The 25,651-nt window shown below is 42.8% G+C and overlaps 1 protein-coding gene across 2 annotated transcripts in view; it reads left to right on the top strand.

Moving 5' to 3' along the window:
* tet3 (tet methylcytosine dioxygenase 3) overlaps nt 1-25,651 on the top strand; it is a 350,637-nt gene that overhangs the window by 312,884 nt on the left and 12,102 nt on the right. For both annotated transcript variants that reach the window (XM_080217173.1, XM_080217174.1), the window contains 5 exons: nt 1,641-1,849; nt 6,808-6,958; nt 9,237-9,326; nt 19,578-19,715; nt 22,753-23,086. In XM_080217173.1, the coding sequence (XP_080073299.1) occupies nt 1,641-1,849; nt 6,808-6,958; nt 9,237-9,326; nt 19,578-19,715; nt 22,753-23,086 (922 nt within the window). The remainder of the gene's footprint in view (nt 1-1,640; nt 1,850-6,807; nt 6,959-9,236; nt 9,327-19,577; nt 19,716-22,752; nt 23,087-25,651) is intronic.

Here is a 25,651-nt window from a genome sequence, read left to right on the forward strand (position 1 = left end):
CCACAACAGTGTGAGGGAAGAGCTGCATAATACCTGACTGGTCTCTCAAGCAGACCTTCTTAGGTGCTCAGGTGAATGCGTGGATCGGGGGCAGAGGGTCATGACCAAGTCCCCGGGTGGGGGGTGGTTCCAGGGTGAACACCTTTGCATAGGAGTGGCCTTTAAAAAAGGCGATCTTATCCTGGAGGGACTAAGTTGCTGGTGGGATGGGCCAATCAGGCAGCCTTGCAAGCAATATGTCATGTGACCCACCCCATGCTGCTTTTATTTCTAACTATGGGACTGCACGCTGGAGAAAGCTGCTGTTGCTGTAAGCAGCTTCAATGCCGCCTCTTGCACCCTGGGAAAATTCAGCCCTAAGTGTTAAATTTTTGCACGATATTTTAATCAAAGGTCAACCATTTAAGATGGTTGCTTTCACTATCACTGTTCTAACGAGGAGCCATACCTGAGTCCAGAATGATTGACAGTAAGGTAGAGCTCACATGCATTTTCCACTCAGTCACACACTAAATGCTGATACAACAGGTGATTGGCGATACCAAATCCAGCCTATTTTGCTTCTTTGTTTCTGAAAAATTAGTTTCGCGTGAAATCACAGACAGCTCATTTTATTTTCATGCTGACAGAATCAGCTAGATGGTACTTCACAAAGTGGCAGAAGATAAGAATGATTGCAAGTAGTGTACTATCTTTCCTGATTTCATATTAAACAGAATGAACTGTATCGAAAGTTGAAGGTTAACTTTGTTAGTTCTTCAGCACATCTAGAGCTTAACAAGGCAGAGCATTCTACATTTTAACAAACGGTGAAATACTAAATTAAAGCAAAATATAGCTACTGATTGAAACAGTTGTCACAAATAACAGTGATATGTAGCTGTTTGCAAGTCTGCTTCCAACTGGAGAAAATTGCAAGTCAGCCGTTGTGAAGGAAGATCCACATTGGCTGAGGAATATTTTGAACTAATGTGCAAGCGAACGAGGGCATTGCAGTACTATAAATTTAATAAAGAGTTGCCACAAAGTGTTTAACAATGCAAAATGATCTATGATCTAATTTCATTCTATTGTTTGATACAATAAGTAAATTTAGGTAATGTGTAAACTTTAACATCCTTGCCACCAGTATTGTTTAGATAATGAAGTATTGCCAGTAATTAGCCTCATATTACTCATTCAGTGATTCTATTAGGTTTTTTTTGTTCAAAGTATTCTCCTTTTTTATAGAAAAAAATATACTTTTACCAGATATTTCTTTAACTTATTTTAAAAGCACTAATTACATCGACAATCTAGAAGTTCTCCCTCATTAATTACAGGGACATCCCTAAGAGTTGAGAAGGGCTTCATTGCAAGCGGCAGGTTATTCAAATTCAGACAAGCCTGAGGGCCACACTGGAGCTGCATGATCTTGAGAAATCCACTACAGATTGGAGGATTTGTATTTCCAGTAGTATAGTATCCCAGGTTGGCACTAAAATTGACATGTTTCAAAAAAAAAGAAAAACATGGTAAGAGCATATTTTTCTTGTCTAAAAAGGAGTACTTCAAACAAAAAAAGGATTTGTTATATTTTCCTATCCCTTTAACTCCTTTAGAAATACTCACCAAAACAATGTTTCACTAATTACACACAGATAATAAGAAGAGCAAGCGAAGAAGAAAAAGTCCTCTGTCTTGTACGTGAGCGTGCCGGTCATCACTGTCAGAATGCAGTTGTTGTTATTCTTATACTAGCATGGGAAGGCATTCCTCGAGCCTTTGGAGACAAGTTGTATGATGAACTAACAGAGACTTTAACAAAGTATGGAAATCCTACATGTCGCCGGTGTGGATTAAATGATGAGTAAGTTTCGTGGTTTACTTTTAGTTATTTCTCAATATTCGAGTTCAGCATTAAACCTAAAAAGGAGAAATACAAAGGTATGAAGATAAAATTGGCCAAGGTGGATTGGTCATAAAGATTCGTAGGTAAGACAATAGACGAGTGGTGACAGACAGAAAGGAGGTAATTCATGACTTCCAGCAAAAATACAACCCAATGAGGAACAAAGACTCAAAGTGGAGGAAGAATCTACCATGGATAACCAAGGAAGTTAAAGAAGGTATTAAGTTGAAAGCAGAAACACATAAGATGTCAAAGATCTGTGGTTGGTTAGACGAGTGGGATAAATTTGGAATGCAGCAAAGATGAACGAAAAGAAAATCAGGAAGGAGAAAATAAACTGAAGACAAGCTGGTGAGAAATGTAAAAACAAATTAATAAGTTTTTTTTAATACATTAAAAGGAAGAGAGAAGAAAAAGACAGCATTGATCCCTTTGAAAATTAAACTAGGAAGTAATTATGGAGAACAAAGAAATGGTAGAGGAGTTACATAGATATTTTGCACTGGCCTTTACCATAGAGTATACTATAGGCATCCCAGAAATAGTAAAAAATATAAAGGAGGAATTTGTTACAATCACCTCACCAGAGAATTAGTCTTAGGCTAACTAATGCTCCCGCTTACCTCATGGTTTGCCTCTCAGGATCCTCTAGGGGGCAATTGCAGAAATTACTGCATGAGTAATCATTTCCCAAAAACCTTGGATTTTTGGAACTGTACAAAAGGATTGGAAAACTGCTCATGTAGTGTTCTTGTTCAAAAACGAAACAAGGCAAAACGCAGGAAACTACAGACCAGTTCGTCTACTTTCAGTTGTTGGAAAAGGATTAGAATTGATTATTAAAGAGAGAATAACAGTGCATTTGGAAAATCATAACCTGATCATGCAGAATCAGCATGGCTTCATGAAAGGGAATCACGTTTGACAAATTTACTAGGATTTTTTGAGGAGGTATCAGACAGAGTAGAACCAATCAATGTTATTTATTTGATTTTCAAAAGACATTTGTTAAGGTGACACATAAAAGGCTTGGAGTTCACGGTGTTGGAGATAATATTCTGGCATGGATAGAGGATTGGCTAAATAACAGGAAGCAGTGAGTAGCAAAAAGGGAATCTTCCTCAGGTTGAAGAGCAGTAAACAGTGGAGTGCGACAGGAATCAGTGCTGGAACCTTAGCTGTTTGCAACATATATTAATGATTGGAGGAAAAAACTGTGGCTAGATATGGGATGGAAGGCAGGTTATAAGGAGGATATAAATAATTTATAGAGAGGCATTCACAGGGTATGCAATTGGGGAGAAAATTGGCAGAGTGCAAGATAGAAAAATGTGAAATTATTCATTCTGGAAGAATGAGGGTGGCATGGTGTCACAGTGTTAATACTGCTGCCTCACTTCACCAGGGACCCAGGTTCGATACCTGGCTTGTGTCACTGTGCGGAATTTGTACATTCTTCCTGTGTCTGCATGGGTTTCCTCCAGATGTCGGGTTTCCTCCCACAGTCAGAAAGGCATGCTGGTTAGATGGATTGGCCATGCTAAATTCTCCTTCAGTGCACCCAAACAGGTGCCAGCATGTGGCAACTAGGGGATTTTCACAGTAACTTCATTGCAGTATTAATGTAAGTCTATTTGTGACATTAATAAATAAACATGAAACTTAAAAAAAGAGAAGGCAGATTATTATTTAAACAGAGAGAGACTGCAGAAAGTTGCAGCGCAAAAGGGCTTGGGCATCCTTGTTCATGAAACCCAGAAAGTATACATGTGCAGAAATATAATATCTGAATAATGTTAGGGATTGTTTGTTTTAAACAAAAAGAAAAAAAGATGTGGTCCACACACACACACGTTCAAAATGACAACAACAGGTTTATTGTAGGAGCTGTTGTCTGTAGAAAATGAGATCAAGGCAGGAGTGTGTGAAATGCCCCACTGACATCACCATCATAAGAAATAGGAGCAGGAGTAGGCCGTCTAGCCCTTCGAGCACGCCCCGCCATTCAATAAGATCATGGCTGATCTGAAGTGGATCAGTTCCACTTTCCCGCCTGCTCCCCATAACCCTTAATTCCCTGATCTATCAGAAATCTATTTACCCGTGACTTAAACATATTCAACGAGGTAGCCTCCACCACCTCAATGGGCAGAGAATTCCAGAGATTCACCACCCTCTGAGAGATGTTCCTCCTCAACTCTTCTAAACTGCGCCCCCCCCCCCCAACTTATTTTGAGGTTCTAGTTCTGGTTTCCTTTCCAAGCGGAAAGAATCTCTCTACCTCTACCCTATCTAGCCCCTTCATTATCTTGCAAGTCTCTGTAAGATCTCCCCTCAGCCTTCTAAACTCCAACGAGTACAGACCCAGTCTATTTAATCTCTCTTCATAAGCTAACCCCCTCATCTCCGGTATCAGCCTGGTGAACCTTCTCTGTACTCCCTCCAAGGCCAATATATCCTTTCACAAATAAGGGGACCAAAACTGCACACAGTACTCCAGTTGCGGCCTCACCAGTGCCTTTTGTACAGTTGCAGCAAGACCTCCCTGCTTTTATATTCTATTCCCCTCGCGATAAAGGCCAACATTCCATTCGCCTTCTTGATCACCTGCTGCTTGATCGCCATCAAATCATGTGACCAACTCTTAAATCAATCATGCACCATGTAAATATATAACATCCCTCCCCATTTACTTCTGGGGTAATGACAACAGATTACAACAATGTTATATATAGAATCAGTAAGAATTCTCTAGCCACAGGACTACGCGTCATTCATCATTACACACACTCAATAAGAAAGTTGATCAGGAGGACGTCTATTTCTCTTTGGTTGCATATGATGTACTGGAATTCTGGTACGTGACCCTAGAATGTCAGGTCCCCCTTCACTGCCTGCTCTCACCGTCACTGCCAATTGCCCTCGTTCAAATGCCTTGCCGCTCTACCCCCATCACACATAAAAGGAACGCCCTGCAATGGTCTCATAAGAACATAAGAACCCAAGAAATAGGAGCAGGAGTAGGCCAACTAGCCCTTCGAGCCTGCCCCGCCATTCAATAAGATCGTGGCTGATCTGTCTTGGCTCAGTTCCACATTCCCGCCCTCTCCCCATAACCCTTAATCCCCTCTCTTATCAAAAACCCATCAACCCGCGTCTTAAAAATATTTAGCGAGGTAGCCTCCACCACTTCAACGGGCAGAGAATTCCAGAGATTCACCACCCTTTGAGTGAAGAAGTTCCTCCTCAACTCCGTTCTAAACCGTCCCCCCCTTTATCTTGAGGCTGTGCCCCCTAGTCCTACTATCCTTTCTGAGTGGGAAGAGTCTCTCCACCTCTATCCTATCCATCCCATTCATCATCTTATACGTCTCAATGAGATCTCCCCTCATTCTTCTAAACTCTAACGAGTACAAGCCTAATTTATTCAGCCTCTCCTCATAGCTCAACCCCCTCAACTCCGGCATCAGCCTAGTAAACCTCCTCTGCACTCCCTCCAAGGCCAAAATATCCTTGCATAAGTACGGCACCCAAAACTGCACACAGTACTCCAGCTGCGGCCTCACCAATGCCCTATACAGCCGCAGCAAGACCTCCCTACTTTTATATTCAATCCCCCTCGCGATGAAGGCCAGCATCCCATTTGCCTTCCTGACCACCTGCTGCACCTGCAGGCTGGGTTTTTGCGACTCATGCACAAGGACCCCGAGGTCCCTCTGCACCGTCGCCTGCTGCAGTTTTTCTCCACGTAAGTAATAATCCTTCCTACCATTATTCCTACCAAAGTGGACCACCTCACACTTGCCAACATTAAATTCCATCTGCCATTTCCTGGCCCATTCGCCCAGCCTATCTAGATCCTTCTGTAGACTCTCACCACCCTCCGCACAATTTGCCTTTCCACCAATTTTGGTGTCATCAGCAAATTTCGACACCCTACACTCGGTTCCCTCCTCCAGATCATCTATATAAATGGTAAATAGCTGAGGCCCGAGCACCGACCCCTGGGGCACTCCACTAGTCACTATCCGCCAATCCGAATAGCACCCATTGACCCCCACTCTCTGCCTCCTATTTGACAACCAGTCCTCTATCCACGCTAACACCCTACCCCCAACTCCATGCCCCCTGACCTTCTGCAATAACCTCTTGTGAGGTACCTTGTCAAACGCCTTCTGAAAATCCAGAAAGACCACATCCACTGGCTCTCCTCTGTCCACCGCCCTAGACACATCCTCATAGAACTCCAGTAAATTTGTCAGACATAACTTCCCTTTAACGAAACCGTGCTGCGTCTGCTCTATCAAGCAGTTCCCCTCAAGATGCCCAGAGGGCCCACCCTGACACTGCACCCTATGCTGAGGCAGTACATCATGCCCCTCTCCCCGAGAGGCTATAGTTACCTTGGCACCACTGGCTGTTTTCCCACAACTGCTTGATGTTCTTAAATAGCTGTTCTGAATATTTAGTGAGAGGCGAACATATGATTAGTGATATGATATTAACTAAGCAGAATTTGTTAAAATGAAGTTCCTGTCCACCAGCAAAGGCAGGGAAAATCAGCAAATGAGAACTTACTGGCGAAATCTCATTTCCTGACTTTTGGATATTTTGTACCCATGTCACCATTCTTGCTGATGACGAAAGCAGGCACAAAATAATCCCTTAAGTCTTATGTTAGTCAAATCTTTTCATAGATTGTTGCAGTAACCTCAAAGAAGTAGATGTTAAAGTGTTCTTGGAAATTGTACGTGCAAATTTTGAAAACAAGAAAGAAATAGTCAACCACAACAGATGATTAATATTCAAGCCATATGTGTACTATAAGTGACAATTCTGTATAAATCCTTTGACCACCATAACTGAAGCTTTCAAATGGATTAATAATTACTGCTATGATGTGATTTTAATTTCAGCCGCACATGTGCATGTCAGGGAAAGGATCCTGAGACCTGTGGTGCTTCCTTTTCCTTTGGCTGTTCTTGGAGTATGTACTTCAATGGATGCAAGTATGCCCGCAGCAAGCATCCACGCAAATTTAGGCTTCTGGGAGACAACCCTAAAGAGGTTGGTTTAATTCACTATGTTTTATTACAGGATTGCATTTAGAATTTATAAGTGCATTACTGTTACAATCTTGAATAGGGAGAAGACAGATAAATTGTCAGCCTTGGTCCAGCAAGTGTGTTCTAGCTGTTGACTCATTTGGTCTTAGATTCAAGTCCTATTCCAGAGACTCGAACACACAATCTCGACCAATATATCAACACCCGACTAAGGAAGTGCTGCAATGTCTTCAGAATGAGACATTAGGCTCACACTTTAACGGCTGTCTTTGGTGAACATAGAAGATCCCAGGGCACAGGGTGCTGGCTGACTCTTATCTCTCAACCAAGATTAAAACACATTAACTAGTCATTTATGTCATAGCTGTTCAAAGGATATTGCAGTGTGCAAATTGACTGCTGTGTTTCTAATTATGGGAAGAGTGACTGACTTCAATGACTATGATGCCGTTTAGGACCTTTTTAATACATAGCATATAATTTGGGGCTGTATTCAAAGGCTCAGGCAAAGTTGCAACTAGAAATTTTCCACACCTGAAAATTCAGATAAGGTGCCGATGTCACAAAACCATGAAAGGAAAAATCAAAAATTAAAAAAGGCCATTCAGACTGATAAAAATTAATTGCTCTAGCAAACTGCTAATTCCCAATCCTCAACATTCTGTTGCCATTTGAATGGGGCAGCTTGGTGGCACTGTGGTTAGCACTGATGCCTCACAGCACGAGGGTCCCAGGTTCAATTCTGGCCTCGGGTCACTGTCTGTGTGGAACTCGCATGCTCTCCCCATTTCTGCATGGGTTTCCTCTAGGTGCTCTGGTTTCTTCCCACAGTGCAAAGATGTACAGGTTAGTTGGACTGGCCATTCTATTTGCCTCTCAGGGTCTGGCGGGCTCGCAGAATAAATAATTAATAATTGCCTGTAATGGCAAAGAGGGAAGAAAACAGAAAATATTTTTTCTCATTAACTAAATTCACTCAAACATAATTTAGAAAGAAAATTAAGGCACTGACAATGCTTGTCAGCTGAAAAGTAAATTATTGTTAAACAATGAATAAATAATACATTATTTAATGGACACACAACAAGTTATTCAACCAAGCACTGCACTAGTGTAGTTATTTATCTTAAGAAAAATAAACTGCTTCCTTCCAGAAGTATGCAATGCATGATCCTGTTGCCATAACTACAATTTCATTGCCTATAGATTGAAAGACTCTTGCACAAGAAAAATAATGGGATGATTTTGAGCCTGCATTAGTTATGAGCTTAAATATGAGCGTGGTGTCAAGAGGACAGTAGTGTGGCACCTGGGGAGGTCATTAGTCTACTGTTGGAAGCAGGGGCGGTAATGAGTGTGGCATCTGGGGATCATTAGCATGGCTTCCCGCAGTTTGACGCATCTTTGCTGGGGTATCAACACTGGGACCTGTGAGGGAATGACGATCCTGGGTGGTACCATGAAGGGGGCAGCTATCAGGTTAGCATAACGAGCAAAGGCAATGTTTCTCGGTGGGGGTAAGAGCCATTCCTGGCCATTGTGCAGGACATTGACAAAGAGTTATCTCTGCTCCATTCAGGGAGGACATTGAGACTGAGGGAAGAACGACGCCAGGAATGTATCTCCCCCCCTTTCAGGCAACAATCTACAGCTATAGGACATGAGCAGTGTGGAGGGGCTTTGCCACTGGTCCAGGAAATGTGGCTGGATATTTAGTGAATGAATTATCTGGCGGACGTTCCAAATTTGGACTGATCCATACATATCGCAATCCTGCTCCCTCAATTACTGTTGCTAAGCTTTAAAGATCCAATCGAAAGCGGCGGTGCAGTAATAGACGAGCACAGCGTATGAAAACAGCAACAATTAGTAACTAAGAAGTATTAATTAGTATATCAATATTATTCTGCACATTCATGGAATTGTGAAACAGTTCAAGAACATCAATTTTAATTATTGGTTTTAATAAATGAAAAATAAAAGTGAACTATACTGCAAATTGTAAACTCCCACACCTGTGGCTTGTATTTGAATTTTGTTTATCAGCAGTTCAAACACATTCCAATCAATCCAAATGAGATTCCATTATAAATCACAATACCTTTAATTGTAGCTACACTTTGTATTTCATTTAGGTTGTCAAAGTACAATCCTCACAGAGAATTAAAATTGTGAGGGAATCAGTAGTAATATTACTGGTGAACTTCATCTACTAATATTGCTGGTGAGTCCTCTTTTAGCATCAAAGCGTGAATTGTAATTGTTATTTTCCTCCTCAGGAAGATTTACTTAAAGAGAGATTACAAACTCTGGCCACAGAGGTTGCTCCACTATACAAGCAGCTGGCACCTCAAGCCTTCAACAATCAGGTAAATTAAATAGTCTGCTACAAATCTAAAACAGTAAATAAAGCTGGAAAATGTGTTCATTTCTTAACTGTCTATGAGCATTGCTTAAAAATATATTTTCTAAAAGCAGCACATGTTAAATCTGTTTTACCTTCATCAGGCAACATGTTGTTTCACACATTTTGCATAGAATCATAAACCGAAATGTTTCAGAATAAATTCATTTCACTAGAATTTGCTACATTGTGGAATGGTGGAGTAACTTGAATTATCACCACCCAGTGGGTTCCCAAGCTCACATGGCTTACCTGGGGACAATATTAAATCATAACAAGCAGCTTCATCAGGCAAAGGAAATAATTCAGAAGTCAAGTAGTCAATTATTTTCATGGATATTAATATACTATGTACACAGTAATGAAGTTAGAAAATTGAAATTATGTTGTCTGTGTTTTGAAATGCAGTCAGTCTGATGTAATGTCCAGCTTTCCAGTTATGTGATTCTGCCAAGAGGCAAGCTCACTGTAGGCTTCCATTTCTGATTGTTCAATAAAGCCTCTTACTGAGGAACTTACTAATGAAGCACTGGTGTCCTTAAACATGAAACATGGGTGTCCAGAAGTTGAGATAAAACCTGCAAATGCTACAGAGAAGACACAGAGAACCCAGGCACACAAAGGTTCAAATCTCAAAAAAACAGTTGCTGAAACAAGGACAAAGGAAAAACAAACGATGGCTGCAATTAAAATACTGGCTACAAAGAAGACACAACTTGGGAAGGTACAGAAAAGTTCAAATCTGCAAAACGAGCTGCTAAAAAAAGGGTCAAAGGGAAATATAGTGTGGAAAAAGGCTGCAGTAAATTTTCCAATCCCATTTGCAGTAACTACAGACAGTGAAACATGGTTTTATTTGCAGGATTTCCATTTACAATGGTAAAACTGAGATTGCAACAGATTCAATTAAAAATGCAATACTGATAAGAGTTGTCTGAACACTGCTGAGGAGGGACTGCTACAAACTGTATACCACCTTAAATCTAACCAACAAAGAAAACTGATGACAGAGATTTTGAAAGCCTTTTTTAACCCTGAGTCAATGTTATGTCTTCAGCATTCGTGCATAAGATCACAGAAAGCCATCGAACAGTTTGTAACGGCAGTAACACAGCTTATGAATTCTGATAGCTAAAAGATTAATTGATTAAAGATAGGTTAATTTTAGGTGGGCAAGATTCACTCCCCCCACTGATCGCTGTAGAGTGGAAGTGGGTTCCCTCCACTCAATAGCCCACCCCCCCACTGGACTTGACCCTGGCACTACCAATGAGCATTGCCAAATTGCCCAGTGGGCATTGCCCAGTTGCGAGACCGGCATTGCCAGGTGTCAGGGTGGCACTGCCAGTCTGGCATTGCCCAAGGGACACCCCTCCTTACCCTTGGCCACCCTAGGGGCCTCAACAGCCTCCAGTTCCACCGCTGAGGCTAAGTCGACTGATCCCCATTCACAGGGTGCACGTCTATTCCTCACCAGGGAGGACCTTTCCCGGTGAGGTCACAAAGCCGATTGAGTGGCGGGCTCACTCATGACGTGTAACTGCATTTAATAAATTAACCTACCTTATGCCCATTTCCGGCAAGCGGCTGATTGCGCCGGAAATCCGGCGCTCATAAAATGACCCACTTTATGACAGCATCATGCCCGAAAACAAGCACAGCACAATGGGTAAAATCCCAGCCAGCATTTCAAATGCAAGAATCAGGATAACGTCTTCAAATTTATGTCTTCATCACTAGTACAGGAAAAACGCAGTTTATGAATTCGGACAGCGATTAAAGACAGATTAATCTTAGGTGGGTAAGATTCCCTTGGTGAGAGCTAGACTTCAACGAGATGAGAAACTGATGCTAAAGAAAGCGATGGATATGTGTTAAAGTGTAGAAGGTATCAAACGTCAGCTAGAGCATGTGAAGGCAAAGCAGATCACCTCATACGTTCTGCTCAGAGGCATTCCAAGTCAAAAGAACAGAGCTATTATAGACAAAAGGACAGGAGGTAAATACAACATAAAAAAGGAAAAGAAGGATTACCCAGCCTGGGGAAGGCCCATTTTAACTGCAAGAATCAGAATAATTTCACACACCCATGTTTAGTGAAAAAAGAGCATATTAAGCTATATAGATGACTACTGGAGAGATATTGGCAGAAGAGTCTGGTGAAGAACTATATACGGTACAACACATTGGTTCAAGTCTATAGGCGATGAATGCTTTGTGACTGTTACACTCCAAGTGAACATATAATGTTCGCTAAACACTGGTGCGTCATGCAACATAATGACCTTTGCAGGCCAGTGCGAAGTCGCACAACACAGCGATCTGAAAATAAATTCTCAAACTGAGATTGAGGTTATATGATGGCATGGTACTCTGACCAAGGGGACAGCAAATGACATAAGAAAGGAATTGGGTTCAGGTGGGGAAAGTGTGATGTTAGAGGAGAGAAAATGAAATCGGCATAACATTGAGGGCCGAAGGGCTGTACTGTGCTGTAATGTTCTATGTTTCTACATGATCAGAGATGGCCTAATCTGGGATTAACACAATAGGCAAAGGGAAGCCATAAATCGATAAGGTTCAGAAGGTATGCATGAAAATAAGTAAGTAAGATTAAATGAAGAACTAGAGTTATTGAATCCCTACAGTACAGAAAGAGGCCTTTCTGATTTATTGATAGAGCTGAACAACTCACTAGCCAACACCACATTGAGCTTAACTCTGGGTTATGTGCCTTACATCAATGTGTGGCACGGTACTGTACTGAGTCCACGTTAATTCAATGCAAACCAGACCCTTACGCTACCGATATACATTACCATTAAGTTTAAGTGGAGAATATGGGGAAGCTGTAGTTTGAAAGTCTTCATTAAGGGCACCAAAAGCAAAGATGAGGGAATAACAGAAATGTCATGTTTCTGTCAGGGTCATGACATGAATGCAATCATCTATAAAATGGTCATGAATAGGAAAGGCCTCCTTCATAAGTGAAAGGAGGAAGATGCAAGAAGAGTAGTGATAGCTGATCCACTGGAACATCTGGAGGGCAGAATGCAGTGGGAACAGGTTTGCAAGTTTAGTTCCCATGGGCACACAGTTCCCAGTGTGGCAAGAGATTAGGGTGGAGCAGTTCATCTTGCTGTTCATAAGCAATGACGAGTGCCTTGTAGGAATATGCAGAAAATGTCACAGAAGGATGCTATGAATATATCCATGATGGACTGAAGTGGAACGCCAGCAAGAAAATTGAAAGGTCCAGGATAAGGAGGGAATCGGGGAAGGAATGAGAGAGTGCAAAGTTGGAAGAATTCAAAGGAGGCATAATAGAAGAGGGGAACCTTGTATAAAAGAAAATAAGACAAAAGAGAAAATAGAGGTGGCAAGCTCTGGTCCAGTACCACAGCCAAGACACATATGCAAACTCAAGTCATGGAATCATACAATACTTACAGGACAGGAGGCCATTCGGCCCATCCAGTCTACACTGACAACAAGGCTCTATGTATTTACCTGCTAATCCCCTGACACTGTGCGGCAATTTAGCATTGCTGATCCATCTAACTTGCACATCTTTTGGACTGTGGGAGGAAACCCACACACACATGGGGAGAATATGCAAACCCCACACTGTTGCCCGCGGCCAGGATTGAACCTGGGTTCCTGGTGTTGTGATGCAGCAGCGCTAACTACTGTGCCACCTGACGTTGGTGTCATTACAAAGCACAATTGGGATATAAATGTTCCAGACCACCATGGCTAACTATGAAACTGAAGGGTGCCATTGAATTGAAAAAAAGTCATGCAATGTTCTAAGAACTTGTGGTACACAGGAAAATTGGGAAAGGTTTAACAAACAGCAAAGAATGACTGAAAAATTAATAAAGTGGGAGAAATTAGAGTCTGAGAGCAAACTAGCAAGGAATATTAAAAACAGACAGTAAAAGCTCTGAAGTGTATAAAAAGGAAAAAATAGTTGAAATGAACAGCAGTCCCTCAGAGGGTGAAGAGTCAAGAATTATAATGAGCGAATGGCAGAGATTTTAAGCATTTTGTATCCATCTTCACAGCAAAAAATTCAGAAAACACCCAAGAATAGCAGAAAATCAAGAAACAAAGGAGAGGGAGGAATTTAAAACAATCACTATCACTAGTGCAAGAGTTATGAGAATACTAATGGAAATTATGGCTGTTAAGTGCCTAGGACTTGATGATCTGCGTCCCCGGGCTTCAAAAGAAGCGGCAGCAGAGTTAATGGATACATTGGTTGTAATCTTCCAAAATTTAATGGACCCTGGAAAGGTCCCAGCCAACTGAAAAACTACGTATGTGACATCTGTGATCAAGAGAGGAGACAGATGGAAAGCACAAAACTAAAAGTCAGTTAGCCTAACTCTGCCATTGCTAGGTGGCAGGGCATTTTGAAAATCATTACATAACCAAGTAGAGTCAATATGGTTTGTAGTAAGGGAAACTGTGTTTAACAAATTTATTAGAGTTATTTGACAATGTAACAAACGGGGTAGATGAAGAGGAACCAGTAAATGTTGTGTATTTGGATTTCCAAGAGACACTTGATAAGACGCTACGTAAAAGGTTACTGTCAAGATAAGAGTTTAAGAGGGGTGGGTGTAATTTGTTAGCATGGATATGGCACTGCCTTAACAACAAGAAATAGAGAGTTGCGATAAATGGATCGTCTGAACCCAATTAAAAAGTACCTGGATCTGCACCTCAAATGCTGTAATGTGCAGGGCTATGGGCCATGTGCAGGAAGATGAAACCAGAAGGGTGGCTTTGAACATAAGAAATAGGAGCAGGAGCAGGCCATCCAGCCCCTCGAGCCCGCCCCGCCACTCAACAAGACCATGGCCGATCCGCTGTGGCTCAGTTCCACCCTCCCGCCCTCTCCCCATAACCCTTAATCCCCTCTCTTATCAAAAACCCATCAACCCGCTTCTTAAAAATATTTAGCGAGGCAGCCTCCACCACTTCAACGGGCAGAGAATTCCAGAGATTCACCACCCTTTGAGTGAAGAAGTTCCTCCTCAACTCCGTTCTAAACCGCCTCCCCTTTATCTTGAGGCTGTGCCCCCTAGTCCTACTGTCTTTTTTGAACGGGAAGAGTCTCTCCACCTCTATCCTATCCATCCCATTCATCATCTTATACGTCTCAATGAGATCTCCCCTCATTCTTCTAAACTCTAGCGAGTACAAGCCTAGTTTATTCAGCCTCTCCTCATAGCTCAACCCCCTCAACTCTGGTATCAGCCTAGTAAACCTCCTCTGCACTCCCTCCAGGGCCAAAATATCCTTGCACAGGTGCGGCGCCCAAAACTGCACACAGTTTGGGTCAGCATGGACCAAATGGTCCCCTCTGGTACTGTATCATTTAACATAGAACACTACAGCACAAACAGGCCCTTCGGCCCACAAGTTGCGCCGATCACATCTATACCTACTAAGCCATAGGTCTATCTATAACCCCCAATCGCATTAGATCCCATATACTCATCCAGAAGTCTTTTAAAAGACCCCAGCGAGTTCGCCTCCACCACCACCGACGGCAGCTGATTCCATTCACTCACCACCCTCTGAGTGAAAAACTTACCCCTAACATCTCCTCTGTACTTGCTTCCCTGCATCTTAAATCTGTGTCCTCTTGTAGCGACCATTTCAGCCCAGGGAAATAGCCTCTGAGAATCCACCCTATCTATTCCTCTCAACATCTTATAAACCTCTATCAGGCCCCCTCTCAACCTTCGTCTCTCCAGGGAGAAGAGTCCCAGCACCCTCAACCTATCTTCACAAGGCATGCCTCCCAATCCAGGCAACATCCCTGTAAATCTCCTCTGCACCCTTTCAATAGCTTCCACGTCCTTCCTATAGTGAGGTGACTAGAACTGCGCACAGTACTCCAAGTGGGGTCTGACAAGGGTCTTATAAAGTTGCAGCATTACCTCCCGACTCCTAAACTAATCCCTCGATTAATGAAGGCCAGTACACCATATGCCTTCTTGACCACATCCTCCACCTGCAAGGCCAATTTAAGAGTCCTGTGGACCTGGACCCCAAGATCCTTCTGTTCAGCACTGCTAAGACTCCTACCCTTGATATTGTATTCCTTCATCCCATTGGTCCTGCCAAAATGGACCACTACACATTTATCTGCGTTGAAGTCCATCTGTCACTTCTCCGCCCAGTCTTGCATCCTATCTATGTCCCGCTGCAACTTCTGACATCCCACCAGACCATCCACAACACCACCCTTCGTATCGTCGGCAAACTTACTAACCCATCCCTCCACTTCCTCATCCAGGTCATTTATGAAAATGACAAACAGCAAGGGTCCTAGAACAGATCCCTGAGGCACTCCACTGGTGACTGACCTCCATGCAGAAAAAGACCCATCCACAACCACTCTCTGCCTTCTGCAGGCAAGCCAGTTCTGGATCCACAAGGCCAAAGCCCCTTGGATCCCGTGCCCTCTCACCTTCTCAAGAAGTCTTGCATGGGGGACCTTATCAAATGCCTTGCTGAAGTCCATGTAAACCACGTCCACCGCTCTTCCTTCGTCAATGTGTTCAGTCACATTCTCAAATGTGGCTCGTAAGGCACGACCTGCCCTTGACAAAACCATGTTGACTATTTCTGATCATTCTAAACTTCTCCAAATGTTCATAAATCTTGTCCCTCAGAAGCCTCTCCATCAGCTCACCAACCACTGAGGTCAGACTCACCGGTCAATAATTTCCCGGGCTATCCCTGTTCCCTTTCTTGAAAATAGGAACCACATCTGCAATCCTCCACTCCTCCGGAACCTCTCCCGTCTCCATCGACGACGCAAAGATCATCGCCAGGAGCTCTGCAATTACTTCCCTCACCTCCCACAGTAACCTGGGGTACATCCCATCCAGTCCCGGCGACTTGTCTATCTTGATAGAGTTTAAAAGTTCTAACACATCCTTGTCCTTAACATCCACATACTCAATCTTTTCAGACTGCCGCAAACCTGTAGTACAACCTCCCAGATCACTTCCCACCTTAAGTACCGAGGCAAAGTACTCATTAAGCACCTCTGCCATTTCTTCCGGTTCCACACAAACTTTTCCCCCTTCACCTTTTATAGGTCCTATCCCTTCTGTTCTCATCCTTTTACTTTTCACATATTTGTAGAAGGCCTTGGGATTCTCCTTAATCTTACCTGCCAAGGCCTTCTCATGACCCCTTCTGGCTCTCCTAATTTCCTTTTCAAGCTCCTTTCTACAAGCCTTATACTTCTCTAGATCCTTAACATCTCCTAGCTCTCTGAACCTTTTATACACCTTTCTTTTCTTCCTGACTAGGTTCACCACAACCTTCGTGCACCACAGTTCCCGCGCCCTACCAAAACCTCCTTGTCTCATTGGGACGTTATCGTGCAGAGCTCCAGTCAAACATTCCTCGAATATCCGCCACCTTCCTTCTGTACTTTTCCCCAAGAACGCCTCCTTCCAGTTTATTCGTCCAATTATCTGCCTGATGTCTTCATATTTCCCCTTTCTCCAGGCAAACCCCTTCCCAGCCTACCTGATCCTATCTCTTTCAAATGCTATCGTGAAGGAGATAGAATAATGATCTCCATCCCCAAGATGCTCTCCTACCGAGAGATCCCATGCCTGTCCTGGTTCATTAGCCAGCACCAGGTCAAGTACAGCCTCTCCTCTCGTAGGCTTATCCACGTACTGTGTCAGGAAACCCTCCTGAACACACCTAACAAACTCCTCCCCATCCAAACCCCTTACCCTTGGGATATTCCAGTCGATGTTTGGGAAATTAAAGTCTCCCATCACGACAACTCTGTTATTTCTACATCTCTCGAGGATCTGTTTCCCTATCTGCACCTCAACTTCCCTGTCACTATTGGGCAGCCTATAGAAAACACCCAGCAAAGTTACCGACCCTTTGCTGTTCCTAACTTCCACCCACAGAGACTCTGTAGACAGCCCCTTCACGGCATCCTCCTTCTCTGCAGCCATGACACTGTCCCTGATCAACAGTGCCACTCCACCACCTCTTTTGCCCCCAACCCTGTCCTTCCTGAAGCATCTGAATCCCGGCACCTGAAGTACCCAGTCCTGTCCCTGAGATATCCAAGTCTCCGTAATGGCCACAACATCACATTCCCAAGCAGCAATCCACGCCCTAAGCTCATCTACCTTATTTACGACACTCCTGGTGTTAAAATACCTCAGCCCCTCAGTCTGGACATTTCTCTTACCACCCATCTAACCTCTCTCTCATACCGTCTACAGTCCTTCCCTACCCGGGAGCTAACCTCCTCAGTCTCAGTCTCCTCATCTCTGTTCCCTCCCCCCAACCTTTCTAGTTTAAAGTCCCCCAGTAGCCCTAGCCAGTCTTCCCGCCAAGATATTGGTCCCCCTGGGATTCAAGTGCCACCCATCTTTACTGTACAGGTCACACCTGCCCCTAAAGGGGTCCCAATGATCCAGGCACCGGAATCCCTGCCCCCTGCTCCAGTCCCTCAGCCACGCATTCACCCTCCACCTCATTTCATTCCTGGTCTCATTCTCCCGCAGCGCAGGCAGCAATCCTGAGATTACTAACTTCGCATTCCTCTTTCTCAGCTGCCTACCCAGTTCCCTATAATCCCTTTTCATGACTGCTTCCCTCTTCCTGCCTATGTCAGCAGTACCTATATGAACCACAACCTGCAGTTCCTCACCCTCCCCTTTCAGGATGTCTGGGACGCGTCCAGAGACATCCCGGATCCCAGCTCCAGGGAGACAAACCACCATCTGCGACTCCCAACTGCGTCCGCAAAAACGTCTGTCTGATCCCCTCACTATGGAGTCCCCTATTAGTACTGCCTTGCTGCTCTCTTTCTTAGTTTTTCAAAGTACTGGCTCAGCTCCAGAGAGCTGGCCACCGTTTCCTCCTCCAGATGAGCTGTCCCCCCCCAAGTGCTACTCAGGCAGGAGTACTTATATTGAAGAGGGACATCCACCGGCGTGTTCTCCATCACCTAAGGTTTCCCCTTCCTAATAGTTATCCACATGCCTTCTTCCCGTTGCCCTGCTGTGACCACTTGCCGATAGCTCCTATCAATTATCTCCTCATTCTCTCTAATGAGGCGAATGTCCTCAAGCTGCATTTCCAGTTCCTTTACCAGGTCCCGTAGGGACTGCAGCTCCACATACCGAGCACAGGTATGGATGTCTGGGAGACCAGGAGCCTCCAAGACCTCCCACATATTGCATCGGCAACAACATACTGGCCTCACACTCATACTGGCCCTTTATAGAAATCCAGAGGGAAAAAAAGTAATGAAAACTTATAACTAACCTTGCCTCACCCTTTTCGCTTTGGCCCTGTGAGCCAAAGCCCTCACAGCTCACACAAAAACAGAAACAAACTTACCTGCTCTCACTCAGAGCCCTTCTCTCTCTCTCTCTTTTTTAGGTTAAAGGAGGAGGGAGGGATGGGATACTCTACCTGTGTAGAGTATCGGGATTCCTCACCACTCCAATTTATAGTGAGGTTAAAAAAAAACTCTACCCAAGTGTCTTTGCAACACCTTCCAAGTGTCTTTGCACCACATTTCTGTGGTTCTATGGGTCATTTACAGGATGGCAAACTGTTACTACTGAAGTGACACAAGGATCATTGTTACAGTCTCAATAATTTACAAGCTATATTAATAACGTAATTAAATTTGGTAACAATATTGAGATATGTAGGATGGCAAAATGTGAAGAGGATACAAAGAATCTACAAAGGGATAAAGATAGGTTAAGTGAGTGAGCAAAAATTTGACAGGCAGACTATAACATGGGAAAATCTAAGGTTGTTCACTTTGATGGGAAGAATTTAAAAGCAGAATATTATTTAATTGGAGAGAGACTACACAATGCTGCAATTTAGAAGTGTCCTTGTACATGAATCACAAGAAGTCAGCATTTAGATACAGCAAGTAATTGTGAAAGTAAATTGATTAATTGCAAGGGGGATGGAATACAAAAGTAGATAAGTCCTGTACTGGGCATTGGTATTTTTAGCTTCTTCACCATAACACCAGCAAATATTGTAAATATCGATCATTACTGTTCATTTGAGAATAAAATGACACAGGTGATAACTATATCCAAACATGTATGAAACATGTAGCCAAACTTTCTTTTCACAAAAAAAACTAATACGCAATTCATTTTCTCTGCAGATTACAAATGAACAAGTAGCCCCCGATTGCAGACTTGGGAAAAAAGAAGGAAAACCATTTTCTGGTGTAACTGCATGTATGGACTTCTGTGCCCATGCTCACAAAGATCAACATAATATGTACAATGGCTGTACTGTGGTAAGTAAACTAATATTTTGTGTGAAATCAATATTTATTCAGTTTAGTGCCTCAAATAAAACGTTGAATCACATATTTTCAAGACAATACAACTATACTGCATTCAAAAACTTTTCTTTCATTTATTTTCACACTTTTCAATGGATCAAATAACTGCAATCAGAGAGACCTAGTGGCATAGTGGGTTAGTTAGACAAAGGCCTTTTATCTCAAACACAAATTCAAATTGAACTGAGATCAATAGAACAAGAGTCACTTCTGTTTGCGAGCTGCAAGGGTTCCAATGTCAACTAAGATTGAGCAGTTTCAATTCGGCTAAGTTTGCTGCTAATGCCATGTTATTTAGTGATGACAGGCCAGGTTAGCAGCTGCCATATTTATAAGAGACAGTGTGCAGCAGGGCACATGCGCAGTCATCACTGGGAGTAGAAGGAGAAAATGTTGTGAATTTCTATCCTGTACTGAAGTGATAGATTGTGGAATCTCCTTTTACAAAGGGATTTTCAGATGGGAAACTAAATCTTTTCTGTGAAATATTTTACTGCAGTCATGTTGGTCAGTGTTTCTAAATACTGTCTTACTATCCCTCTAATTTAAGTGACATGTAGAATGTCGCAAATGTAAGATTGTATATTACCATACCTTATACTCACAGTAACCTTGGAAAAGGAAATCCTGTTCAGAGTTTTTTATATGCAGCTTTCTTGCAGATGTGGCTTTGCTGGGATATATTTTACCCAACAACCATTAGCTCTCTGGTCCCTCTCATAAATAGGCATTCATCTTGTGTACATCCAGACTGTGAATTTTAGAGGACAATCGCTGAGGATAACACAGCCAGGTTCAAGTCCAACATTACGTGATGTGCACATAGGTATTGGTTAACAATGAGGAATAATCACCAACATTTCCATTCCTTGGCTGAAGATTTTTCAGATTAATTAAATAAACCTCACGTTATCACTTCAGCAGAAGCTGACACTTTGCTAATCTCTTTGGCTCTGAACTACAGCTGAAATTTTGAGGAAGTTCTGAAAACTCAGTTCTAAAAACTAATCATTTTCAGTGCATGCCATGATAGCATGACACGTCACAAAATAACAACTTAGAACACAGTTTTTATTTTGCAGCATTATTGGTAGTGATATTTCAAAATAAGACGAAGCGCACATGAATAGCAAATTATTGATTGACCACTTTCTTCACAAGATGTGTTAAAATGATGTTCTACAGAGCGCACAATTTCAGAACTGCGATGCATGATGCAACACTGCCACATGTTGCCGATGTACTGTACTACACAAACTTTCATTCCTGTTTGAGAGAATAATATTCCCTAAAGGATAAGGGGAAAATAAATCAGAATATTTTTCATACTGAAGGCTGGAAACATTCAGGAATTCAGGTGACATTTCTGAAGAGAAAAACAGAGTTAAACATTTCAGGTTGATGACATATTGACCTCAATAGTTACGAGGGGGTCGGCACGGGGGTCATCCAACAGAAAACTTGAAATATAGTAGGGTCTCTTTTTAAAACAAAAATTTTGTATTTCCTGGCCAGCAGTTAAGAACATAAGAACATAAGAAATAGGAGCAGGAGTAGGCCATCCAGCCCTTCGAGCCTGCCCCGCCATTCAATAAGATCATGGCTGATCTGTCGCTGCTCAGTTCCACTTTCCCGCCCTCTCCCCATAACCCTTAATCCCCTCTCCTATCAAAAACCCATCAAACCGCATCTTAAAAATATTTAGCGAGGCAGCCTCCACCACTTCAACGGGCAGATTAAACCAGGGAGTGGAAACAGGGGGACAGAATGGGGTGGCATGGTGGCACAATGGTTAGCACTCCTGCCTCACAGCACCAGGGACCCAGGTTCGATTCTCGGTTTCGGTCACTGTCTGTATGGAGTTTGCACTTTCTCCCTGTGTCTGCGTGGGTTTTGTCCAGGTGCTCCGGTTTCCTTCCACAGTCCAAAGATGTGCGGGTTAGGTGCATTTGCCATGCTAAATTGCCCCTCAGTGTCAGGGGGACTAGCTAGGGTAAATGCTAGGGATAGGGCCTCGGTGGGATTGTGGGCTGAATGGGCTCCTTCTGCACTGTCAGAGTCAATGATTCTATGAATGTGAAGGCAGAGGGGTTGGGGGAACAGATAAAAAGCCAGGGAAAGGGGATTGCAAAGGCTACCGTGGGGGGAGGGGGGAAGGGATTTAAGGCTTTGGGCAGATTAAAGATGCGATCAGAAAGTCTGGTATAAAAGGTCTTGGAATCAAAAATTTTGGGAGACCAAAGGCCAGGAACAGGAAGTTGGAGGTGTCGCAAAGACTGGAACGAGGGTGGGTAACAGGATCGAGATCAAGGTGGAAAGAGTCAGCTGATTATAAGATAGTTCCTTATGGTCCACAAGTAGTACTGGAACGACATTCAGCTGTTGAATCTAGCCATTCTTATTGCCTACAGCGTCCAATGTTTTCAAGCTCCTTCATGGACTCCAGCGAGATTCTAATATCTAAATTATGAATACTGGTTAATCATTCAGCTCACTCATCCACATTTAAACTAAAAATGGCACTGGAGAAAGGCTGAGATCAGATTTCATTTTTTAAATTTTAACCCATCCTTGCTGATACTCAATGATTATCAGGAGGGATTTACGAAGATTGTAACTTGGTGCTACTTCACTTTGTAAAAATCAACATTTAAATAATTTAGTACTAGAACCAAGTGGCAAACACGACTACAGTCAATGTAAAAAAAAATGTTGAAATAAAATCAGGGACACTATTTTTAAAATGCAACTCTTCTTGGCTCAGGAAATTTAGCAACAGCATCAGAAAAGAAATGCCTGAAAACTAAGTTCCATTCTTATCAGATTACAGGACTTCAGTACTTTATAAAGCAAATTGCAGATTTGTGTTAGCTATTACTTATATCTGAATTATAAAACCTGGGTAATTAACATAAATGTTACTGATTGTCACAGGAATATTTAAATAAACTGTTTGGGATATTTAGCTATTTGGCATATTTGTTCATAGGTTTGTACATTAACAAAAGAAGACAATCGTAAGTTAGGAACAACACCAGAGGATGAGCAATTGCATGTGCTTCCACTGTACAAGGTGTCAACAACTGATGAACATGGTAGTGAAGAGAATCAGAATGAGAAGATTAAAGCAGGAGCAATACAAGTGCTTACAGCATTTCCCAGGGAAGTAAGAATGCTGCCTGAACCAGTTAAATCAGCACGTCAGAAGAAACTAGAAGCAAAAAGAGCAGCTGAAAAACAGAGAAACCAAGCAAAGAAACTTTTGGCTGGAAAAATAAAGCAGGAAGCAGAAAATTTGACTTGTCACACTCCACCAAACAAAGGTATTTTGTTTTATTGTAAACTGTGTACTACCTTTACATAGCACCATATTTATGTGTATGAAAAATATAAGAATCAATTTAATTAAGCTTGATTGTTGAGGGTTATATACCTTTTTTCAATTAATGTATGTCAAAGTTTTAATTACTGTCATTGAGCTTTTCCTTAAATACTTTTCACTGATTCTATTTAACATAGCATGGTAGTTTGGTGACATTTATATTCAGGGGGATTTTCCATCCGCATTTGCAGAATGACAGTGGAGGCAGAGAGTAGAAGGGGAGTCCCAAAGTGGCTTTCACACCAGCTGGATTTCCCCAATTGATTGTCCCTGCCGCCGCCAATGACGTAATGGGATTCCAGCTATACAATGATGGGAACACCAGTTAAATTCATTTACATATACTTAGTCACCCCCACCCCCAACTGTATCACCTCCCCAGCCTCCCACCCCCACATTGGAATTTCCCACCTCCATCACTTACTTTTTGAGCAAGAGTAGTTAAATAAATTTACAGCATTCTGCGCAACACAGAAGGGAATCACATCAGTGCGGTGAGGAGGGGGGATGGCCTAATCTCACTTGAGAGATCAGCATCAGACTGCTCAGGGGCCGCTGTGCATGCATCGATCTCCCAGTATACTAGGTGATTGGTTAACATGCCCCCCTCCCCCTCCACCAGATGCCTCCAATCGCCAACTGTACCACGAACCCCATCTCCAAGCAAAGTCCCTCCCCGATACCTTCCCCTGCGCCCCCCACTGCCCAGTCTCGCTAGCCCCCTTGAGATTGCCTTGTGAGCACTGCCAGTGTGCCAGGGTGTCCAGTGGATAGTACCAGAGTGCCAGGCTGGCACTGCCCAAGGAGCACTGCCTTCCAACCTCCGGGGGAGTGGCGGGGGGGCCTCAATGGTCTCCAGTCCCAACAGCAAGGCCATCAACACTTGGCCCCAGTTGTTGGGACCACACATGATCCCCACTGGTCTGCATCTCCACCAGCAGGATTAGAAATCTAGGTAAGCCCAGCCAATTCCACCTCAGGCTCACTAAATAGATTTGAAAGAGGCAATGAATATTGTAATGATGATTATGTCTGAAAAAAATGGCCTGGGACAACTGTGATTGGCTGCAATGTAAATAAAGTGCTGCAATTTTCATCAAATTTTTATTCCATTACTTTCGACATCCTGAAAATCTTCTTCAGTTTGTCATAGCTTGATTATCTGGCATCTCTCACTGGCAAAATCTTCTGGTTCCACTGAAGTCACCCCCCACCCCACAGCAGTTTCCCCCTCAGTCAGGTGGGCGACCAGATGAAGAAACACAATTTCTCATGTCCAGAATGTTTTCAGTATGTTTTAGGAGCACATGGATATTATCATCTAAATAGTGAAATCTAGGAACAGTGGAAGGCCAAAGCCCTTTACACATATCACTGGAATATAACAGTCAGGTGCAAAGAAATAATCAAACAGGCTAATGAACTGTTTACCTTTATAACTAAGAGTATAAACTATAAAGGGAGGAAGTTTTTCTACAGTTATAGCAAGTCCTAATTAGACCACTTTTAGTGTACTAAGTATAAATTTTGGTACTGCATCTTAGAAACAATAAATTGGCCTTGGAAGGATTAATTGGAATGTTATCAGGGCTGCAAGGGTTGGATTATGAGGAGTACCGACATAACATAGGCTTCCATATTCTCTGGAATATAGAGGGCTAATTGGGGACTTGATTAATCCTTTTAGGATTTTGAAGAGAACTGACAGAGTAAATAGAGAGAATTTTTTTCTGCTGGAGCAATCTTGGACAAACAGCTATAACCTTAAAATCAGAGACAAGCCACTCAGAAAAGAAGTTAAGAACTATTTCTTCAAACAAATGATGGCAGAAGTGTGGAACCCTCACCCACAAAAAAAGTGAGCTTAATTAATAACTTTTGTGCTGGCAACTCTTTAAATCAGATTCTTTGTGACAAGAATTTGCAATAAAAATGATGAAAGGGCATCTTCGTCAAACTTTTCATTGAAAATCACATTACAAGTAAAAATTCTCAGGAAAAAAAAGGGACGGAATTTTCCTGTATAATCGGCAAAGGTGGGAATAGCAACCTTGAAGATGCCAACAGCAACAACGGCTTTCTGCTCCATATTTTGCGGATTTAATCTGAAAGACTTAAAAGGCAGGTCCTATGACTGAATGCTAGCGGGGCAGGATCTGACTGAGCCCACCCCACCAGCTACTTTCTCCCTTGAAGATCAAGGTGCCATTTTTAAAGATCTCCCCACTGCAAAGTGGCAGTACCCCTACCAACCACTGCCCTCGAATGACGCATTCATCTGAGCTCCTCTGGGAGCTCTGCTCACCAGGTGCCCACCCTGGGAGCCCAGTCAGGTTTTCATGCAATTCTGCCCTCACGGTGATGCGAATAGACCTTCATATCAGGGGAGGGGAAGGTGATTCAGGCGTAGAGGCTGATAATGAGATAATAATGTGTTCAAATGATGTTGCAAACAATGATATTGGGAAACGCTCACTGATGAGGGAGGAGCCAATCTCACCAGGTG

Source organism: Carcharhinus amblyrhynchos, chromosome 34 (genome assembly GCF_965287045.1).
Source record: "Carcharhinus amblyrhynchos chromosome 34, sCarAmb.v2.hapA, whole genome shotgun sequence".
Classification (NCBI taxonomy): Eukaryota; Metazoa; Chordata; class Chondrichthyes; order Carcharhiniformes; family Carcharhinidae; genus Carcharhinus; species Carcharhinus amblyrhynchos.